The 24368-nt window shown below is 38.6% G+C and overlaps 1 protein-coding gene across 1 annotated transcript; it reads right to left on the bottom strand.

Moving 5' to 3' along the window:
* Window positions 1-727: 727 nt before the first annotated feature.
* Window positions 728-3669, bottom strand: LOC131249517 (protein neprosin-like). Its single transcript, XM_058250326.1, has 4 exons — window positions 3493-3669; window positions 3103-3156; window positions 2800-2946; window positions 728-1108 (listed from the first exon to the last, which is right to left on the bottom strand). The coding sequence occupies exons 1-4, from the start codon at window positions 3667-3669 to the stop codon at window positions 728-730; spliced, it is 759 nt and encodes a 252-aa protein (XP_058106309.1).
* Window positions 3670-24368: the final 20699 nt, after the last annotated feature.

The raw sequence follows: 24368 nt of genomic DNA, 5'->3' as shown, positions 1-24368 counted from the left end.
TGAAAACTTCTTTGGGGCTAAAGCTTGGATCCATCTGATATTTATTTATTTTCCATTCATTCAGGTCTTCCGGATCTCATGAACAGGTTGGATGACAAATAAACATCATGGTGTGCCCTAGGAAGGTTTCAACGGTGGGAATCATTATTCCCTTTTCTTTATGTGGTGTGGTCCGCAAGAGTTTTAAGAGATATCCAAATCTCAGCTGGACCACACCACAAGAAACCATGATGATTAAATGCTCACGATTCAAAACTTCCTAAGGCCCACTATAAGTAGATTTGTAATACTTATTTTCCATCCAACCCGTTGATAAGATCAAGAAAAACTTGATGAAGGGAAAAAACAAAGATTAGCTTGACCCAAAACTTTTATGGCCTACAAAAAGCATTTAATTGTCATTCACCTCTTTTTCCAATGGTGTGGTCTACCATAGACTTAGATCTTCTTAATTTTCAGGATAAAAAACAGATGGACAGTTTGGATATGAAACAAATTCATCAAGGTGGGCTCCACAAGCTAAGCGTAACACCCACTAAGCTGTTAGCCAGGAAACAGCTAATCACCTCTCCTATCTAACTAACTGTCTTTAACCCCAAGTAAGAAGATTTATCATCAATTAGTATTTCCGAAGATAGGAATCTATAAGTTCTAATTGACCTTGTCATACATAACTGATCTTTATTTATGATTTTTTACCAATCATCAATATGTTTTTCTTTCTTGCTTAAGGGCAAGTTGGAGATTGACCAGGGCCTCCAAAATATAAATAATAACCATAATCACTCTTCTTGTTTGGAACTACCTTTATATCATAGCAGGTTGGGTACTCTGCATATGGGGTAAGGGAATCTGGGTCTCTGAGGCTGTAGGATGCATCCACAACCTGAATGTTTTTTATAAAGCTTGATTTTGACCACTCCTCATTTGGGAAATGGCCACTGCCCATCTGGGTCTTGGTGTGCTGGCCCTCTTCTCTTGAATTCATAATCTCACCACCCCATTCAATCAAATTGGAACTGTCTGCTAGACCTTTGAATAAGGTGCCAGGCCAATATCCCAACACCTTGTTGTTTATTTGTAGCCACCAATTCCCAGTGATCTTGTCCTGCAACATTTTAAAAAAATAAAATAAGAAATCATATATTTTGTTCTTAAAATAGGTTACATGATGGTCGGCCTGTATTAATGGTGTTTTCTCTTGGGCCAGCATTTTGTAGAGGTGGTGGGGACTGCCTCTCAGTGATCAATGTTATCCACCTGGTGGGAGTGAAATAGATGAATGATGGATGGAAACTTATATCCATTAGGTTGTTGGAATATCTGGTTGGAATCAAATAGAGTATGAAGTAGAAAATCAGAAAGAAAAATAAAGAAAATAAGATAGAAAACTTATAGAATTGAATCAAGGCATGATACGAGTTATTCAGTTTGAAATCAAAGTTACTTCCTTGTACAGTGTCCCAAGTGCAGGTTTTCTGATTAATCGGCCTATAGAATACAATGATTATGACCCAGCCCCTGCGGTGCATTCACTGTATGCAGGCTCGAACCACTTGCAATTTAATCCGAAAGCGCTGAGTTGACTCAATGATAAACTCAATAAAAAACTCTTAAAACAATAAGAATAAAAAAATTTCAAAGGAAAGAAGAAATAAATCTATTGATTTTTAAAAGGATCTCAAACTCATAGGCAAAAAAGTTATCTTATAAATATTAAAAGATGTTGGTACAAATATATTGTGAGACTAAACCCACAACAGAAAGGCAACATAAATTTTAAATTTTGAAGAGAAACCAAAATATTAATTTTATTTTTTTTTGAAACAAAATACAACACAGTAATCCCAACATCTGATCTGAAATGAAAGTCACATGAAACTGTCGGCTGTATTTCATGTTTAACCATCCATTTGCAGGACAATGCAGATGGCTGGGGCTGCTTGATAGGGACCCTTCTACAGCATTGCTTCTCTTTGCTAGGGTCCACCAGATGAGCAGACTAGATCACTAGAAAGTGGATCCCATGGATACAAATGCTGGCTGGACAAAAACATGATGGTGTTTTCGGCCTAGCATTGTAAATTTACTATGAGAAAAGGACAGCTGATGAATTCATCAAATAATTGCTGTGTACAAAACTACAAGATCCTCAAGTGATAAAAAATTGTATTAAAATAATTAGAATTTTTATATGTATGAGCAGTGATTTATATAGGTAATCAAATGCCATTCTTTGTCTCTATCAACTCCTTCCTTTTCAAGTAATCCTTGTATAAATTGCTATGATCTCTACTAAAAATCTTCACATTCTACACAATTCTATAGGTGATTTATATATGCAATCAATTGCTTTTCTATAAGACGATTACAAGGTAACACCATAAAAAAAATAAAATGTGATCATGATTTTCAAACCACAATAAATGCAGTGGAAATGAAACTTACAACTCTGCACAGTCAATTGCAATTCTAATAGTGAAAAACAATGATTTTGTGAAATGTATAATCATATATAATTTCTCTTCCAAAGAAATGCTGAAAAAAATGTAATCATGATTTTCGAAACATAAAAAATGCAGTGGAAAATGAATATGAGGATTCCTCGCTCTTTTGTTTTTTCTTAAAATCTTTTTTCCACAATCCACTTAGCGTAAAATCGTGATTTAATGCAAAACCAGTTCTTGCTCGTGGATTCCTCAAATCCATGATTTTCCATTTCCCAAACATTCCATGATACTTTTCTATATCCATGTTTTAGTTTTCCTCCAAACTAAAATAATTACTATTTTGTCTTACCTTGTATATGTGAATGGATAGGGAGAATTGCTTCCCACCATAGATGGAAATGGGTATTACAACGGTGCCAAGAGCTATCTCATTACTTGTTTGCACAAAACCAGCACACCTGAGATTGTAGCAGCCTGTACTTTGGTAGTTATCTGCCTGAATCCATGTTCTCATCACACATGGAAAAATTAGTAAAATAGTCAACAAACCAGTCCCATGGTCTACTTAGGGCATTATCATGTTTAATGCTTCTTTGAAATTCCTTAAATCAGTTATATAATCTTTATCAATGATAGTGTAAGTTGAGATTACCGTCCAATAAATGAATAATCGTGTGCGATAGTCACCAAATGTGACCGGACTGACCTGCAGAGTCACCAAAGTTAAAATGAGCAAATGATGGCATCTTAATTTAAAATGCAATCCTAACTATCTAATTGATGAATTTTTTCCTGTTGAATATGGACCGGCTGAAATCGTTTAAACCGTGCATTTGTAGGCATCCGATGAGTAGATGGATTTTGAGTTGGGGGCCATCTAAACCTAGTCCAGTTGGCCCACGTCGCAACATTCGACATGGGAAATTTGTTAGATCCGAATTCTACAATGCAAAATCTCATGAGACAATGCCAAAAACGTGTACATAGTAATGCTTTGTTCTCATTGAAAAGGGCGTGTTGATGAAGGAAGGTGTGGACGTACCATCCATCCAGCTTCGACTGTATTGAAATCACCATTTGCATTGGAAGTAACCCAAATTTGAGCTAAGCTGAATTCATAAGGGTTCATGACTTTAGGGTTCCACACGTTTATAGAAGCCTTTGCTCCGTAGTACTTCCCCTTATTCACATAAGCCATGGCATGCTGTGATCCGTACATGCACACATTCATACATACAAGCAATCATCATTCATCAGCTTGTGATTAGTCTACATATCTAGGGTGACCTCCAACAAAGTAATAAGGTCTAAAACATTGGGTGTGTTTGTTTTTCAGCAATACCTCTCAAGAAATAAAAACGATATTCACATAATCTCACAAGACATTGTTTGTGCAATAAATAAATAAATATTCCATTCTAATTGCCCAAAAAAGTTGATAAGGGCTTGTTAGGAAGGTGGGATTAGGTGGTTTGAAATTGCATTTGGTCTGATGTAAGTTCCATCAGTGTTTGGAATTTTACGGGACGGATTGGATTAATTTAAGTATTTGACCTTTCAATCCCAACAAGAGATACAATGGGATTTCTAATAAAATTTGAAATCCAAAACATTTGTGGGCCCCAGGTTGATGCATGTGTTTTATCTTGATGCCCATTCATATGCAATATAGGTGGCTAGCATAAGTTGTGAAATCTAATTTGTTGATTACAATTCCAATGTCCACCAAACAATGTTTTCATGTAAAACGGTGTTTTTCTCAAAGGACAATTCAATCCCGAATGTGGGATTGAATAGCCAAAATAACATAAGTATTCCAAACATTAATTATTGTATAATAATGGTGTTAATTCCATCTAATACAATTCAAAACCACCAAATCCCGCATTCCAAACAAGCCCTAAATGGATTTCCAACTGCCGAAAGATGATAAAGTGACCTTTTGGACTATCAACTTTTTCACATTTTATAGGGATAATTGGAAGCACCTCCCCTTGATAAATTTGTTGCACATTCCCCCTCACGGTATATACTAGCACTTGTTACTGACAGATGTCTTAAATCTGTAAATTGCCGGTTTGATGACATCAAATTGGCTTCGATGTCATCGAAGCCAGCTCGATGACATCGAAGTAAACTCGATGAAATCAAATTTTTTCGCGTTTTCCAACCCCACTCGCTGGACAGTTTTGGTCCTTCTTCGATAAGGTTTATGGAGATTCGTTTGCGGAAACGCAGATTATGCGAATTTTGTTTCCGATTTTGTTTAAGTTTCTTTCTAAACCCATAAATAGGCATATATACAGGACTAGGAGCTATTATAAGGGGTTCTAAGTATTTCTAAAAGGGTTCTAAGGTTTCAAGGGGTGGAGACAAGGAGAGGTTTGAATATTACTCAAGCCGGGTAAGTCCGCTATCTTTGTAATCTGTGCTTTCATGGTAGAATTTTCTGTCGCTTTGTGCTGTGGTTTTTTCTCATAAGGGTTTTCCACGTTAAATCTATGTTCTTTTGTATTTGTTTGGTACTTTGGATTGCTATCCTAGATCTAGATCTATGTAATTCCGCAGCACAAATCCCAACGACACTATTGTCTTTAAGAAATTGACCATTTTAAACTTATCATCTAATCCACATTTGGTGTGGTCAGGCTAACATTAAAATCGAAAACCCCATAAATCAAGTTGATCCAAACTATCAGGTGGCATGCTTCAAATGTTTTCAATTGGTGTGTGGCTCACCCAATGATTGGATTAGTGTGATTTTTGGTGTATCCAATATCTATGGTGGAGGATACCATTTATACAGTGGCTGGGCCCACATGAGAAAAATGAACTTCTAAGACAAGGAATTTTTTGTCACTAAGTGCAGATTCATCTAACATTTGCAAGCATAGGAGAGGTATTTGCAATAATTTAAATTAGAGGAGAGGTGTTTACAATTGTCAAAAACTAGAAAAGACGATTGCAGTTATCCCTTCATATCCTATCAATGGAAAACTGCACTACAAACCAAACCATTAAAATGCATAAAGATTATAGTTTTCTATTTCCAACTGATTACATGGAATGAGCATTGCATGGAGTATATGCCGAAATTTGGTGTATGTGCCGGGTTCACTGTCATCCAACTAATTATTTCTTGAGCCATATGGAGGATACGTCTGCTGCACCACCTCAGGCATATTTGAGCCATTGACAGAATTCAGCTAGTTGAATGTATACACCAAGAATATTCGGTGCACATACCAAATCATTCCTCAAACTCTAATAATAAAATGAGTGATTACCTCATGGCCAAGAGAGGTGCCCAAGGATCCTGTGAAGTTGAGTCTACTAAAACCATGCGTATATTTCTTGCCATAACTTTGCAAGGAGCTAGCTCCAAGTAGGTCGCTCTTGCGGGTCCTACAGATGGGGATTGTTCCATGGGGACACCTTCCACTTCTATGCCAAAGCTGTGGAAACTTGACCGAAGAAACATCTCGTCTCACCCCATCTGGATATGAACTGGGTTCCATCTGCCAGAAGAAAAATACTTGTTACGAAATGGCAAATATATATCTATTGTGATTTTACAATGGCCAAATACTATCTCATATATTTCCTTTAGCAGCAAGAAATTCAAAAGTAGGGTCAGGATTAGTTTAATCGCAAGTAGAAGATATGTTTTAAGGCCTGGCAATCTTCTAAGATGCTCCTCTTTGAACACTTATACAATAATATAGTCGAGATATCCATAACGATCGAGAATGAATTAAACACAAAGATTTCACCTACTTTCTATTTTTTTGGCAACATTTTGCTTACTATGTTTGGGAGATCACTATACATTTTAATGAGATACTAAATTGATAAAAAGGTTGCATATAAGTCACAATGTGTAGCATGACCATCGAACCTTGTGTTTATGATCCATGACTCAGGTGGGCCACACCAAAGGGAACAATGTGGCACATTGGGGAGGGTGATGACTAATATCATAGGAACTTCGACATGAAATGTGAGCTCCAATTTTTTTTTTTTTTTTTTTTTTTTTGTTTTATTATTATTATTATTATTTTAGAAGACGAAGTTGATGGATATAAAATTTTTTTTTTCAAAGTATGATTCTATTCCAGATTTGGGGCAAATGTACAAGCAAATACACATTCAGGCAGACCCCTTGCAGCAAAAGGAGGAAGGGCCAGCCTATCATAACTATCACCTCACAACTTAAAAACAAAGGAAACTAGTTTACTCTCACCGCACCTAGGCCCGTCGTATCAAGAACCAGCTCCCCTCGATAGAGAAGGAGAAGATAAAAGACAACGGAGAAAATTTTGTTCAGCTGAGTGGCGCTGCCCCACCAAGCCAGACCGTCAGCCACTTTGTTAACCTCTCTCGGGATGTGTTTCATGGAGATGTTGACTCTGGCCCGAATATTGTCAAATCGATTCTTCCACTAGAAAATGTTCCACATTGCTATTTGTATGTCATCTAACCCAGTCATAAGGTGGGCCACCAGGATAAAGGGACACTTTGAAACACAGGCCATTCCAAAAACGTGGTTGTGATTGTACATTGCTCACTTTGATGTGTCCCAACTGAGTTTTTGGATCAGTACCGTTCTTGGAATGTATGGTGAGCATGAGCTGCACCAGATGCACACACGCGTGGACCCCACACAGGTGGCATGTAAGGTAACAATAATATGGTCCAAGCATATGATTATTCACCATTAAATATTCTTACAAATTGCTGACGTACGTGTCTCACCGTATACATATACACATAGCCAATGCTTTAATTTGCATATTCTCAACAAGCATTCTTGTGAGGATGATTCCATTGTGGATTTGCACAACGCCCATTTCCATTGTGGGAATTTTAAAAAAATAAAAAAGACTTCTGTACTATTTCCAGCTAGCTCCTTGCAAAATTATTAAAAGAAGAGGAAAAAACTGAGAACCTGGATAGTGTGATTAGCAAGAGAAGGATGATCAAAAGCTGGCTGTTTGTAGATATCCACGCAATCGATAACGTCGCCATCTCCACTCTACAACCACCACCAAAATTCTTTCAATGTCAAATGCTAATAAAACACCACCACCAATACCGGAGTTAGTAAAATTAAGGTAGTTTTGTGATATAGCATATTTTCACGGCATACTAGTGGGACCCAGCCAGGAGCATCATGGCAGTTTGATGAACTAGACAGGCATATTCCATCAGTCTTGTGGCTTTGGGCTTATTTGATTAAGTTCTTAATATTTGGTACAGGGCGCCTAAATAAAAATGAGTTAGAGTGGAGTTGTATGCTTGAAAAAAAAAAGCCTAAACAATCAAGATAGAGTCATTGTTGTGGAAAGTGATACTTGAAAATGTGGTTAAGAGTGACTTTTGACATATAGTAGTTGTTGGATGAAAAAATAGTAAGTCTTTAGGTCGACTTATAGAATGGACCAAATCTACCAAACAACATGGGCCCTTTGAGATCTGATCCCTAAGGGGTGTCTATGTCCAAGAACAGGTCGACTTTTCAGGAGGCCGATGCGAATGTAAGGACATTCAAAGAGGATGCTATTATAAGTCCACTTAAATGACCAATTGCCGACCTAACCTATGGGTCGGTCATACCCCGCCTATAGGTCAGCCATAGCTTGGCTATAGGTCGACTGTAGCTCGATCATATCTCAAAACAACCTCTACAGAACAAGCTGCTGGCTCGATAAAAAGCTACACGAACAACCCCGAACCAATGGTCTGAAGATCTCTCCCAAGATCTTCAAAGGATCAGATCGGATCCCGATAATTTCGGGATCTGATAAAGATCCTATATGGATATCTAAACAGGATTTGTCTCCAGCGTATCGGGAAGGAGCCAGGGTCCCATTTGTCTCTTGTTTTCATCTGTGCAAGAATCAAAGGGTCAACCAGGGAGGGTTTGCTGGAAAACTGCATCAACATTAGTCTTGGCCTAGCAACGTGTAAATCAGGTCCACCCATACATCGGCCCCTATAGGTGGACCAGATTGATACATCACCATTCCACACGTAGTGTGGAGAGATGGCTATATGTATGTCAATTTCTTCTGAATCCACTGTTTCATCTTCCATGTTATAATCCTATCTGACACAAGCATCCGATCGAGTGTAGGACTATCAATTGTTTATGCTCGATTAGGAGTAGGGCCCTCAAAACCTGTCATCTGGCCGTTCAGGATTAGAAATAGGCGGTGGTGATTTTCAGTTACCATAAGCGGTTTGGTCATACTGAATCCATTGCTATAAAGAATCTATACCATCCCACAATACCAACATCCAATGGGTAATCTCTGTATGCATCTGCACCATTACATGAGAAAAACACAAATATAAGACCGATCCAAATCATGGGTGGACCCAAAAAGGTTTCAATGGTCATTTTTCCAGTGGTAATATAATTATAATTACTAATATCAGTAAGATCGCTTCTGAGGCTGCAGCATCCCTAGGCAGGATTACAAACCTACTCTCGTGGACACCTATGCTAAGCCAACCGTTCATCAGGTGGGCCACCTTCCAAGCGCCCTCGTTTTGTTTTTTTAAAAAAAAAATAAAAAAAAATTTAAAAATCCTTGCCTGGTCCACTCATAATGTTGGTCCACGCGTCTATGAAAAACAAGGACTGTGGACCCGATCATGAGTGGAACATACAAGTGGACCCCACCTGAATATAATGCTGACACGTGTGGTAATGACACGAGATGATGAAGATGATAACCTTGATGGTCTTGATCACTGGAGGCTTGTTGAAAAGTTCTAAATATCTATCCAATTCCACATCTGCGGAGGACGAAAACGTTCCGTCGGCAAAACCATGACTCCATGCATGAAAAATCATCAACAAGAGAAGCAAGCTACGTCGGCCACCTTCAATCCCATTGCAAGCAATCTCTGTGGCCATTGAAAATTCCGGTCGTCTCCTACAATCCTACCAACATAGAAATAAATACTGTGGTCAGCCAAACACGCACAAAAAGAAATGGAAAAACGCATCACCATATACCAAAAATCAGGTCTGAAATCCAACCAAAACAGCTGTTAGGAAAATGAGCGTAGGACACATACCCCGTACAAAATCCGGGCCTTCCAATAGGTGGACCCCACCTAGCGTTACGTTGAATCACAACGGTTTTAGACACCTGCTTTTTAGGATTCCATGTAATTAAGGCATAATATTTAGTATTTACCATATTCATTGGATACTAATTAAGTAACATGTAAGCAGTAAGGAAATAACGCATGCCTGTTAAATACCAATCCCACGTGGCACCTTTTAGACATGTCTCATGGCTGTGGGGCCCACCTTGATGTATGTATTATGTATCCACACTGTCCATTTGTTTTTCCATTTCATTTCAGTACATTATTCCAAAAATGAAGCAGATCGTCCATACCATTGGAAACAGCGATGATTGAAAGCACCTTAATGTTTAGTAGTGTTTATTTGTCATCCAATGGATGAAGGGAAAAAATAAGTATTGGCTTGATCTAAAACTTTTGTGGCCCATTAATAGTCAATCACCACTGTACTATTGTATGGTTCATCTGGTAACTGGATCTACTTCATTTTTGGTATAATACCCTAAAATGCTCTTGGAAAATGGATGGACTGTTGTAAGTGTCACATGAATTTTCTTGAGAAATGATAAAGAAGAGGAAAAGTGGAGGATGAGAGATTTGATGGATATAAAAGCTTTTTGAGAATTCATTTGATAATTAATGAGAAAGAAAATGCATAATATAAATAAAATCAAATAAATAAATGATTTGATATATGAGCGTAGAGATTTGAGAGTAGGAAAAAAGAACTACGACGCCCCTCATAAGAAATGACGATCATGGATCAATTTAAACCATTTGAATGGCTTCGATGGGATGTATTGGCTAAGGACAACGGTTAGGATGGAATGGATGTGATAGATGGGAATACTCATGAACAAATTATCCAGAAAGCTATGTCATTCCATATATCTTGATAGTGGCCTTCTTACCACGTTGTAAGATAATTTCCGACAAAAATGCCTTTGTCCTTGGTTCAGAAGTTATACAAGCCTGGAGTAAATAAGAAGTTATATTCTTTTTCAAAATCTGAGAAAGTGACTGATCGGCTACTCCCCCTACCACCAGCCAATCGTTGGTGCTCGGCGGTCCGTGGGCCCCACCACCATGTATGTGTTTCATCCATGCCATCCATACATTTTTGGAGATCATTTTATGGTATGAGTCCAAAAGGAGGTATACCCCAATCTCAAGTGGACATTATTACAGGAAACAGTGCTAAATGACCGTCGTAGACCATTAAAAACTTTTTAGGGGCCATAAAAATTTTGGATCAAGTTGATCTTTATTTTTTCCATTCATTTGTGTCTGTACGACCTAATCAATAGATTGGATGTCAAATAAACAGTACAGTGGGCCTTAGGAGGATTTTAATGGTGGATATCCAATCATTATTGTTTTCCTGTGTTGTGGTCCATTATGTTCCATGCAAACAACCACTACCTAAATAACATGACAACTACGACCCATGCAAACAACGATCCATATGGGCCCACATTGATGTATGTGTATAATCTATGCTGCCCATCTTTTTTGTTGTGTCATTTTAGGGATAGGGCCCAAATATCAGCTTGATACGATGCTCGTTTGGACAACAAAATAGAAAATAATAGTGACTATAGAAACTTTTTAGGCTCAATGTGATGCTTGTTAGAAGTGGATACTGCCTAAGTTAGGACTTTTTGAGCCCATAGTGAGCTAACCGACAAGGTGGATGGATTGGATCAGCCCATTGTAGGCCTTAAGCTATGGTACCAATGGTTTGGTAGAAAAGAAAGTGAACATGTTACAAACCACGAATCGTGCAACATGGCAACCATAACATGGCAAATACGACTCATGCAAACCACGACCTAAGTGGGCCCACATTGATATATGTGAATAATCTATGCTGTCCATCCTTTTTGTTGTGTTATTTTAGAGGAAGTGTCAAATATCAACCATGACCCTTTGTAGATGAAAACCACAATTTATTGTGCATGTGAATCATGACCTTTTGAATGGATCATGATTGTCAAGTTATATTGGTCATGGTTGTCATGAATCGTAGTTGTCAAGTTATATAGGTCGTGGTTGTCATGGGTCATAGTTGTCAAGTTATATATATGGGTCGTGGTTGTCATGAATCGTGGTTGTTAAGTTATATGAGTAGTGGTTATCGTGTGATTTAGGTCGTAGTTGCCATTGAGGTTGTAATTATCATGTATTGTAGTTATCATATTATACTGAGTCATGGTTGTTATGTTATTTCGGTCGTGGTTGTCACCATATGTGGCCTACTTTATCTTTAGATTTGTCTTAATTTAGTCTCAAGCCCTATGGCGGCGTACGGTTTGAATATAACACATCCCTCCTGATTCAGACCCATGCAGGCGTCATTGCAGCAGCTACATGATGCGGTAGCGGATTGGCTGGTGTACCACGAAACGGATTGGGTACTCACCCTTCCACCAGCGAATAGCTGGTGGTCGGTGCTCCGTGGGCCCCAATATATTGTATGTGTTTCATCCATTTCGTCCATCTATTTTCCAGATCATCTTATGGTATAAAACCAAAAATGAGGCATATCCGTGTCTCAAGTGAACCACATTACAGGAAAGAGTGTTGAATGAGCGTCGACCATTAAAAACCTTTTAGGGGCCATAAAAGTTTTGGATCAAGATGATCTTTGTTTTTATCCCTTCATTTGACCTATATGACCTAATCAACAGATTGGATGTCAAATAAAAAAGTACAGTATGCCTTGGGAGGAGTTTAATGGTGGATATCCAATCACTATTGTTTTCCTGTTTTGTAGCCAACCTGAGATTTATATCCATCAAGTTTTTGAACTTAGAACCTAAAATGATCTGTAAAAATGGATGAACGGAATGGATGAAATACATATATCATGGTGGGCCCACGTAGCACCGACCACCAGCCACGGGGCAGGTGGCGGGGAGTAGGCAATCGGACGCGGGTTTCCTGCGAAAACCTTTCGCGGGAAGTTCCTGCGCAAGGATGCTGCGTGGGACCCACCGAGATGTTTGTGTAAAATCCACCCCGTCCATTCGTTTTGAGAGATCATTTTATTATGTCAGAGCAAAAAATAGATTTATTTAGCACTCATATGGGCCACACGAGAGGAAATATTGGGTATTAAGTGAGAACCGTTGAATCATTATTTTGGCCGTAAAAGTTCTATGTCAAGCTATATTTTTGGTGTTTTCACTTCATCACATTCGGAATGACATTATAAACGGTTTGGATAGCGTATAAACATTAAGATGGAGTCCAGGAAGGTTTCAACGGTGGGAATTTCTTTCCCCAATTTTCCCTCTGGTGTGACCCAATTGAGTTTTGTATCCACCTAATTTTTGGTCCCACATCTTAAAATGAGCTCTCAAAACCGATGGACGGAATGAAATACATATATCATGGTGGGCCCACGTAGCACCGACCACCAGCCACGGGGCAGGTGGCGGGGAGTAGGCAATCCGTTTCCTTGTAGCACACGCCAGCTACCCAGCTGCTGTCGGTACGTGTCGTGCGAAGAGACGCTCCCCGATCTCCGAGTTGTACGAACAGTTACATGGCCCCACAGTTGTGTATTTATCATATCTGCGCTGTTTGTATATTTTTAGAGAACAGCCTAGAGCATTATCTATAGAATGAATCATATCCAAACATCATAGGGACCACACCACAAATAGCTGCCCAGATAATGATTTCAAATAGTAGAACCCATAATAATGTTTATTTTCCATCCAATCTGTTCATAAGGTCAAAAAGACCTGAATAGTGATGGAGAAAAAAAATTTCATATTAATTCAAAACTTCTGTTATCCTGAAAGGGTTTCAATGGTAGACGTTCAATTCTCCGCTGCTTTTGGCAGTGTGGTCCACTTGATAGTTTATATGTCTTATTTTTCATCTCAAGCCTCAAGAAGAACTCGCCAGCCAAATAGATGGACGGTTTGGATATAATACATACCTTATGAACAGATTCACAGAATTTACTAACGTCAATACAGCAGCGGTATAGCTGGTGTGAGGTGTGAAAGCAATCCGCGGACGCGGATTTCATGCGAAAGCCCTCTAGAGGAAGGCCCTGCTAAAAGATTCCGTGGGGGCACTGCTATATTTGTGAGAAAGCTACTCCGTTCATCTATTTTTAGATCTCATTTTAAGACATGTGATAAAAAATAACGTGTATCCGAAACTTAAATGGGCCACACAATATGAAATATGAAACATTGGGAAAAGGAATGCCTACAGTTGAACTTCCCAGGCTCCACATTACTGTTTATATTCAATCCAAGCTGTTTATAAGGTCATTTTCACTGAGATGGAGTGAAAACACAGTGAACTTAAACCGATACAAAACTTTTGTGGCCATATAAATGTTTCAATGGTGGTCATGAAATTCCCACTATTTTCTTTCGTGTGGCCCATTTTTGTTTTGGATACATTTTAGTTTTGGTCGCATGTCCTAAAAAGAGCTCCATAAACGGATGGAGGGAGTGGCTTTCCCACAAACATTACAGTGGGCCCCACAAAGAATCCTTGCGCAGGAACTTGCTGCTTTCGCAGGAAATCTGCTTCCATCCGCGTCCGGCCAATCCGCATCGTAGGAGACAGGGTCTCTGGATGGACTCGGATTCGTTATTGATACCGTCCACCACAGAAAAGCTCCGTCTGCTCCACCACGTGTATCCACGCTGCCATCCATTTTGCGAAGAATCAAATCTCAGGTGGACCACACCACTCCAAACAAACAGTGCTGATTGAACACCCATCATTAAAAGCTTCCTAGGCCAGCTGAAATGTTTACATGCCATCCAACCCGTTGATCATGTCACAAAGACATGATGTAAGGAAAAAAACATATATCAGCATGATCTAAAACTTTTGGGCCCTTAACAAGTTTTTAATGATTGGCGTTCAATCGCCACTGTTTTCTGTTGTATTATCCACTTAAGATTTCGATCCGACTCATCTTTATCGTCATTCCTTAAAATGAGCTCGCAAAATGGATAGACAGCATGGATAGAAAAAGAATATCACGTGGACCACAGAAAATTTACAGCACCGAACATACCTGGGTTATGGTTGTAATGCGGTAAGGGTCATAATTATCATGGGTCGTGGTTTTAATGTTATATGGGTCGTAATTCTCATGTTATATGGCTCATGGTTTTCATATAACATGGGGAACCACGACTCATATAACATGATAACTACGACCCATGACAAGCTCCAGATCAGGCTGATATTTGGAACCTATATCTAAAATGATATAAGAAAAAAGATGGACGACATGGATTATTCACATGCATCAATGTAGTCCTCACTAGTTGGTCCTTACCAAGGCCTATAAAATGAAGAGTACAACCCCGTATAGCATGAGAACCACGACTAACGACAATCATGACCATTTTCTCATGAAAATCAATACCTGGGTCGTGGTTGTAATATGGTAAGGGTCACGATTGTCCTAACTTGGGCAATGTTCACTTCTAAAAAACATCACAGTGAGCCTAAAAAGTTTCAACGGTGGATTTCATTGTCACCATTATTTTCTATTATGTGACCCATATGAGCTCTAGATTAGGTTGATATTTAGGCCCTAGCCCTAAAATGACACTGCAAAAAGGATGGGCAGCATAGATTATACACATACATCAATGTGGGCCCCATGAGTTTGGTCCTTGCCCATGCACAAAAAAAAAATTCCGTACACATTACTTCCATGGCATTAAATACCACCCACGTTACTTCTTATTCTCTAGAAAACCGTACAACTAATGACACAAGGAAAGGAGCATTTTAGTTCGAGTAATTTTCAGAAGTTCGTCCAAAGGTCACTATTAGGTTATATGGAATGACCTAGCTTTCTAGGTAATCTTCCCCCGCTGTGATTTGGAGAGAGAACCGGAGATCTTACACCACCGAGCATGGAATGAACATGGATTGGACAGACGGGCTTTGGGGGCTATAAGGATGTGTGAGTTTTTACCTACACCGTCCATCCATTTTACTATATTATTTTAGGGCGTAACAAAAGATGAGGCAAAGCACCCCAGGTGGACCACACAGTGGGGATTAAACACCAACCGTTGAAAACTTCTCGGGACCATCCTTTCATCCAGGTACTCAGGACTACTAGCCACCACTCGGGTACCGAGAGCATTGTCCGCCCCATGATGTATTTGTTTATCCACTCCGTCCATACCTTTTACTAGCTCAATTTAGGGCAAGAAGCCAAAAATGAGGCAGATCTACATCTCAGGTGGACCACACCACAGGAACAGTGATGATTGAACATCCACCGTTAACAACTTCCTAGGGCCCATATTATTTTCCATCCAACCTGTTGATTAGGTCCCACAGACCTGGATGAAGGGAAAACACAAATATTAGCTTGATCCAAAACTTTTGTGGCCCTAAGAAGTTTTTAATGGTGAATGTTCAATCACCACTGTTTCTTGTGGTGTGGTCCGCCTGAGACCTGGATCTACCTCATTTTTGGGCTCATTTCCTAAACCGAGCTTGGAAAATGGATAGGCGACATGGATAAAACGCATACATTCCAGGGATTGTGAGGCCTAGGAAGGTTTCAAACAGTGGATGTCGTTATCACCGCTGCTTCACGTGGTGTGATCCACTTATCCCTGGATCTACCTCATTTTCTAGCTTAGATCCTGAAATCGCACGGCAAAATGGATGGACGGCGTGGATAAGACCCATATACATAACGGTGGCCCCTCATCATGGTGTTACACGCACAAAAATTCTCCTCAGTTCTAAGGGATTGTCTGGATGACTACATCTAGGCTCGAAAGAGAAATGACCATACATTTAGCTTCTATAACATACGCTGTATCTTGGAAATAAAAACAAATGAAAGGTAATTAATTTCAACCTTAAAAAATGCTCCTTACTTAACAATAAAAATGACACGATATGGGTAAAATTGTTAGAATATCCTGGTCATATCTCTCTATTCTCATGTCAAGATGAAGTGGAAATTTAGTCCATCATACACATAGCACCATAGATGATTTATTTTTCAAAAATCACACCAATTAAGCAATCCTATCCATCTGATGTATGGCAATTGATATCGTGATAGTGCATTTAATGGTCAAATATGCAATGAAAAAAGTTATAGAGAAAGTAATAAATAGAATTGTCTCATGAATTTTATTTTTAACTTGTAATCCATCTATCCTAGTTCAAGCATATGGATAGAGTACATAAATACATCACCGTGCCACCTTTACTATCAGGGTGGCTCTGCCATAGTTCAGATCTTGTGGCTCCACCTTTCCACCATTTGCTTTTAACCAAAATAAAAAATCACTTTCAAAAATATGTCTGCATGTGCCAGAGAGAGAGAGAGTCTTTAATACTTTGGGATATATAGTGACACCTGAAAATTTGTGTTAGTGGAAGATACTTAATCGTGGACGTAATTATACTTAATCTCAACGTGTTTGGACTTCTGGTAGTGTTTAGGGTCCTTCACCAAGTCAATAGCAGAAGTATTGTCTATCTTCAGCGATATAGGCTAACGAACGCTCGGTACAATACCCAAACTTAGTAAAAATCTGCGAACCCATACACACTCCTGAACTACTTCACAACATGAAATATATTCGACCTCCATAGATGAAAGAGCTGTAGATGTCTTTTTCTTACTCGACTATAAGATAGCTCCTCTTCTAAGTAAGAATATATACCCTGAAGTAAACTTTCCCTCGTCGGCGTCATTACCCCAAGCAGCATCAAAATATCCTTTGAGCTCGAGGCTTGTGCCTTCATAACATGACATTAGGTCTTTTGTCCCTTTAAGATAGTAGAATATACGTTTGACGGCTTGCCAATGAGACTATCCCGAGTTACTTTGATAACGGCTAACTATGTCAACTACATAACTAATATTTGGTCTGGTACAAAGCATAAGATACATTAAGATCCCTACTGCGCTTGCATAAGGTACTGAGGACATAGCCAATTTATCGGCTTCAGTCTGGGGACATGATTTTCTATCTAACTTGGTAGCTTTATCTTCATAAGGGTTTCAACAGCTTTTGAATTTTCCATCCTGAACCGTTTTAAGATCTTTTGTATATGGGTGGCTTAGGACAAGCCTAAAAATTTCTTAAGGCGATCATTGACATTTTTTACCCTAAAAATAAAGTTGGTTTCACCAAAGTCTTTCATCTCAAAGTTCAAAATTAATCAATCTTTAGTCAATATCAACAATTGCATGTCATTACCAGCTAACAGGATATCGTTTACATATGGATATAGTATTAGAAAAGATCTTCTAGACCGTTTCATGTATAAATAATGATCTTCTTCAATCATCGTGAATCCAAAAGTAGTGATGGCTAAATAGAACCTCATGTACCACTTTCTTGAAAATTGTTTCAGCCCATAGATAGATATTAACAACTTACAGACTTTTTTTGGATGTTCTTTGTCCACATAACACATAGGTTATTGCATGTATATCTCTTCATCTAAGTCACCATTTAAGAATGCGGTTTTTACATCCATCTAATATAACTAAGTTTAAATTTGCGACAATGGACAAAATCATGAGGATTGAGGAGAACTTTGCAACATGTGAAAAAGTCTCCTCGTAATCAATGTTTTCTTTTTTGTGTAAAACCTTTAGCAACTGATTGTGCTTTATACTTGTCCATTGTACCATCTTCCTTTCTTTTGATATTTAATACCCACTTATTACCTATCACTTTGCGATTGGAAGGTAGATCAACAAGTTTTTAGACTTTATTCTTCTTCATGGAAACGATCTCTTCGTCCATAGCAGTCACCCAATCGGCCGAGTTAGAAGATAATAATGCATCCTGATACGAATTAGGTTTATCATCATCAACCGCAACGCAAGAGAATATCTGTCCCTCAATATCGAAGTATCTTCAGGGAATCAATCCTCTTTCACTTCAACCTAACTCAAGAGTCTGCTGAGATGTTCTCTCACTGTCCTGACGAACTATGGGAGCATCATCATTTTGAGAAGCATAACTCCAACTCTCCTGAGATACATCGGATATTTCAAAGAGTTTTATTGGAATCTTTTTTTTCATTTGGCTGGGGTATCTATCTTCGACGAAGGTCACGTACCGAGATTTTATCTCAATCCAACGTTTATGGTCCTCATAAACTAGAACGTGTCCCTCTGAATGCATGGGGTACCTTATGAACATGCATTCAATAGTTTTATTATCAAGTTTACCTCTATGCGGAGTATGTAGCAAAACATATCCCAAAGATCTCCAAGGGTGTAGGTTGGCTAGAGAATGAATCCTCTTAGACCACATCTCATATAGGGTATTAGGAATGGATTTGGATGAGACTCTATTAAGTACGTAAACGGCTATTAACAGTGCGTCTCCCCAGAATGCGGTAAACAGATTGGCTTGTGCCATCATCGATCTAACTATATCCAATAGTGTCTCTACAACATCATTTTGTTGTGGAGTGTAAGCCATTGTGTACTTTCAAATAATGCCAACATTTTCACAATATGATTTGAACATTTCAGATGTATACTCGCCACCTCTATCAGATTGAAGGATATTAATCTTTTTCTCAAGCTGATTTTCCACCTCAGCTTTATATTTAAGAAAACAATCAAAAGCCTCAGATTTGTATCAGATGAGATACACATATCCATAACGCGAGCAATCGCCAATGAAAGTGACAAAGTATTGATATCCATTTCCGGCATGTACATTGAAGGGTCCATAGATATCTGAATGGATTATCTCTAATGGGCCCTTGGACCTAGCCACTTTAAGAAATGGTTTCTTCGAAATCTTTCCGAACACACAATGTTCACAAAATGGCAAATCAACTTTAGATAAGGAGTCTAATAGACCAGAACAAATTAGTTTTGTCATACGATCCTTTCCGATGTGACCTAACCTCGTATGCCATTTTTGAGATTCAGATACTACAATTTCATTCAACATAGCAGATAAAGCAAGAGGTGTTTTATCACTATTTATGTCCAAAATAAATAAATCTGAAATTAAATTTCTCCATGCAAAGATGAGGTTATTTAGCCTCAAAGAAACTCATGTCCCGTAAAAGTGAATATCAAAATCATCAAATAATAACCTAGAAACATAAATTAAATTTCGACGCATGCTCGGTGCATAAAGAGTACCACGGAGGATTATTATTCGCCCTATGCGCGTAAGGAGATGGGAAACGTCAATCTATAGTACGTCTTCAAGAACATTATTTTCCATATACACCTTATAACTTTTCTTGACTACAGGTCGAAATTCCTCGAGTCTTCGACGACTCCTTGTTACGTACTTTGTTGCGCTTGAATCCAAAATCCACTCGTTAAATATAGTATCAACGGAAAGGATTTCAGAACAAATGCCTACATACAAAGTATCTAGTGACCTAGGAATTACTGTCTTTTTATGGGCACACTGCCGAACGTAATAGCCGAAATTTCCACAGGCAAAGCAGATTATATTAATCTTTTTCTTCTTCTTCTTTCTATTCCCCTTCTTGAGATGTGGAGGAGGTTTTGCGGACTTTTGTTCTTGGTTATTCTTTTCACCTTCTTTCGTACTTTAAACTGTTTCTTCTTAGCTTTCTGCTTATAGGTCTCTGTTGCAAAGGTCTTGACTGAACCTGGCTGAATTGCATTCATTTCAACCTCTCGTACCAAATGATCACAAAAGTCTCAGAACGTAATGATAGAATCAATATGGTTAAGAATTCTTTTGATTGGGGCCCAAGATTCAAGCAAGGAATGGTACATTGCTATTATCTTTTGATTTTCAATCAATTTACACCCAACATTCCTAAGGGCACTTATCATCTACTCCATCTTACGGATATGATCTTTGATGGGGCAGTCGACTAGCATCCTATATTCCTGTAATTCTAATTTCATTGCTCGAACTTTTGCATCTGACTTCTGAGCATAGGCATTTGTCAGTGCTTTTCAGATTCCTTTAACAGTGTCATGCACTTCATACGTTGATATGGGTTCTTTGTACATAGTGCTAATTAGGACATTATGAGGAGAATAATTCTGCCCATCGGATACATGATATTTCGCAACAAGCGGGTCCTAGCCGCTTCCTCCTATTCCAAGAAGACGTAGGTCTGCCACCACCTTTGTTTTCTGTTCTCTTCTTTTATCCAATTGCTTATTTTCTTGGATTCAACAATGAAATTCCACTTTTGCTTGCAATCGGATGGAATTTAATGGCATTTATGTAATTTTATTTTCTTCTTTTTTCCTGGTTTGGGTTTTCAGGAATAAAGTCCTGATATAAGGATGTTGCGGAGGTCAATGGTAGGGGCACCGGTAATGCAGTTGTTCTTATTCGACGTTGAATGTAAAATCTGATTCGTTGGGTTTTTAGTTGTTGGTAATTCGAATGTTGTTTCCATTTTTAGGAGCCATTTGGATGAAGTTAGTTGTAAATGATTCACAGGGAAATCATGTATAGGTTGTATTTGGATGCTGATTTGTGCCTTACAGCTTTTACCCCATTTGACATCCCAACTAAAAGCTTAGATTTTATTTATTACAGCTTTTACTCCCTTTTGAATACCCAATTACAGGCTATCAAAACAACAACCATTTACTTGTAAATCATTTACATGCTGTAAGCCAAACAGGTCAGGCTGTAAAATGATTTACAACTTAAACCATGTACAGCCGACCCCTAACGTGAATATGTCATGGGGAATTGCATTCGTTCAAGTGTTGTGTATTTGCTTGATTTTTTTTTAAAATGCAAATATTGGTCAATGTAATTTAAAAAATACATATATTTTTATTTTATTTTTTTATATTTTGAATATATATATATATATATATATATATATATTCAAAATGTTCCCCCAATTTGTATTAAAACCCCTAGGCACTCTTACATTATTTTTTGCACACTAATTGCAAGTTAAATGGGTTTTAAAAAAAAAAAAATCAAATTTCCCTAAATTCACCCATTTTGTCCTAAATAAAATTTGGTTGTCAAAATTCATGATTGAGCATGCAAAATCATGGATTATTAACTTCATTCCATATATTGTAAGCAATTTAAACAAAAGAAAACAATTTCGATTAACAAAACCTAACCAATTAGGTTTCTGGTACCACAGCTCTTGGTCTTCGATCTCAATTTTTGCACCCCAATTTCCTTCTCTTGAAACGAATGAAAAGTGTTGGTTGAAATCCTTAAGAACGTAGTAATGGTATTGGTAAAATCATCTTTTGTTGTGGTGGTGGTGGTAAAATCGGGTCATGTGTGATAAATGTGTAGTGTTGGTGGTTTGTTATGACTCTTTCGTTTAATTGATCGGTGACTCTTTTGTTGTGGTGTTGGTGGTTCATTATGTGCGATAAATGCGCGCTGACCAGCTTCTTTTTCCTAAATTGGTTATCCAAACAAGTTATTTGTGAACAATTTAATTGACTATAGGTCACATAAATGAAGCAATTATCCAAACCCATGAGTGGAGGATTTGTTGAGTGATCTTTATGTCTCTCAAAACTTGAAAGTATGGGAGAGCTCTTTTTTCTTATTCTTCTTCTTCTTCTTCTTTTGTTTCTTTGTTCATTCGTTTCACCTTTTTTTTTTTTTTTGAAGGGTTGAGATTTGTGTTACTGAAGGGTCAGGTGTTGTCCTTTCCCTAACTAAGATACTTTTATCACTGCCACATTAGAGAGGAATAGCAAATTCAATTTCTAAAGGAATAGAATAGAGAAATAGTGCCCATGTGTAGTTGTAGAAGAAGCTGCATGGGCCAAAGGATGTGTGTTGGGTTTAGATGTAAGAAATCCAATGGATTGGAATGTAGTGCTTTTGTGGAAGTGATTTTGGATTATGTTTTTTGGTGGAGATGAGCAGTATGGACTTTTATTCTTGAGGCAGAAAGAATGCTAGGGTATGACCTGTTCAGTGTGGTGGTAAGAGATGTGGGTCTTATGAGTTGGGAGATTGCTGTTTTGGTTATAGGTCTTTGAGAACCTCCAGGTTTGGATTTATGATGATAATGTAGATCATGTTGATCTGAAATTCAGAGTGGAACTATGCTTCTTGACTAATATTCTAGATGTCATCCAGAACGTGGACCTATGGGACCCACTTTGGACTACAGGATCCAATAAAAACATCAAGGATCTTCTAACCTAGAAGAATTTATGTTCCTCCACACCTAAGATAGGTCCAATGAGATCAACGTTCTTATGCATTAAGACCTTAATTCTTTGGGTGGTTAACGGCCCAAGTCCTGTCAAAGCCCAGGCCAATAAAGTTAAAACATAGACAGCCTAACATTTCAGTTCAAACCAGGAGTGGAGAAGCAAGGCCCAAAAGCTTGACGAACCAGGCAGACGCTTTGGCTCAAAGTATCTTTTTAAATTAATCATAGAGGCGCGTGAATTTATCCAGATTCGTTGTATTGAAGTCAATTGCAAAATATGAGGATGAGCAGATAATGGTATAGGATGATCCAAAATCGAGACCAGGTTAGCTACATTACGTGTATAATCACTATATGAAAATAAATTAATGTGGTTTACAACACCCCACCACATGAAAAGCAATCAAAACCGGATGATGAAGAGATTACAGTGACCCGACTACGTTAGTCATTTCATTCCACCTTTGCAAAAGAGTCAAATGAGTCAAATGGTAGAATTCAGCTGTGGAACATGCACCAACTTCAGATGGCTAGGAAGAGCTTTGCTAAGCCCACACACGTGTGCAAGCGAGCCAATGTCCGTGGAATATCCAAGCCACCGATCAGGTGGACCTGACCGTGCAGATGTTGTTGCTGTAGAATTAGGTCTCTTTCATGGAAAAAGGCCTTGCTCACCGGACGGCTTCACCTCGTAAATCATTCAAAACCTCTCTTTTAAACCCTTCCCATATCCTTTAATTTTTGCCACTTAGCTACTCTAGCTGCATTCACCAGAGTTTCTTAAAACCAAATATTATGTTTGGATGGTCCTACACAAGTCGCCCATCCCTCCTATTGAGGTTAGCTACCAAGCAACCGTACTAATGTTTGACACGTGCAAGATCAGAACCATCCATCAGTCGGGACCCACCAGGAATCACAGAGGTTTAATGTTCCTAAGCACCGCCGAAGCAGATGACTTGATGTTCAACGAATGGTTAGATGTTCAACGAATGGTTAGGAAAATGATCCAACCAAGTCTGCTAGGTATCTTCAGATGGGGAGTGGATTGGGTGCGGCCTGGGCCTCACCCAAGATGGTGTGAGCCTTACCATGCAGCCCACTTTGCTGTATGCATTTTATATCCACACTGTCCATCCATTTTTCCAGATCATTTTAGGGCTTGAGTTCAAAAATGAAGTAGATCCGACTCTCAGGTGGACCATACCATAAGAAACAGTGGTGATTGACCATTAATGGACTACATAAGTTTTGGATCAAACTGATATTTGTTTGTTTTTTTCCTTTAATCCAAGTTCATGTGACTTTATCAACAGTTTGGATGGCATATAAACATTGCCGAAACATTACTGGCAGCCCTAGGAAGTTTTTAACAGTAGTGCCTTCAATTACCCACTGTTTTCCACCTGAGATTTGGATATTCGTTTATAGCTCGTGCCCTAAAATGATCTGGCAAAACATATGGACTGCATTGATATAGAATACACATATCAAGGTGGGCACCACCATAAGGGCCGCAACATCTTGGGCCAGGCTGCTGCCCCACCCAATCCACTTCCCTTCAGATGGGTCCGATTTGTTGACTACAGCCCACCCAATATACAGCTCCCCCTAGAATAGATCCCTACAAAT

Source organism: Magnolia sinica, chromosome 1 (genome assembly GCF_029962835.1).
Source record: "Magnolia sinica isolate HGM2019 chromosome 1, MsV1, whole genome shotgun sequence".
Classification (NCBI taxonomy): domain Eukaryota; kingdom Viridiplantae; phylum Streptophyta; class Magnoliopsida; order Magnoliales; family Magnoliaceae; genus Magnolia; species Magnolia sinica.
Note: the sequence above shows the minus strand (reverse complement) of the source record. Positions and strands in the feature narration are given on the sequence as shown.

Coding starts and splice junctions, on each gene's coding strand:
- LOC131249517 (XM_058250326.1), bottom strand. CDS start 3,669: ATGTACGGATCACAGCATGCCATGGCTTATGTGAATAAGGGGAAGTAC. Junction 3,157..3,492: donor CAGTCGAAGCTGGATGGATG/GTACGTCCACAC, acceptor GTGACTCTGCAG/GTCAGTCCGGTCACATTTGG. Junction 1,109..2,799: donor TATCCATTCACATATACAAG/GTAAGACAAAAT, acceptor AAAATGTTGCAG/GACAAGATCACTGGGAATTG.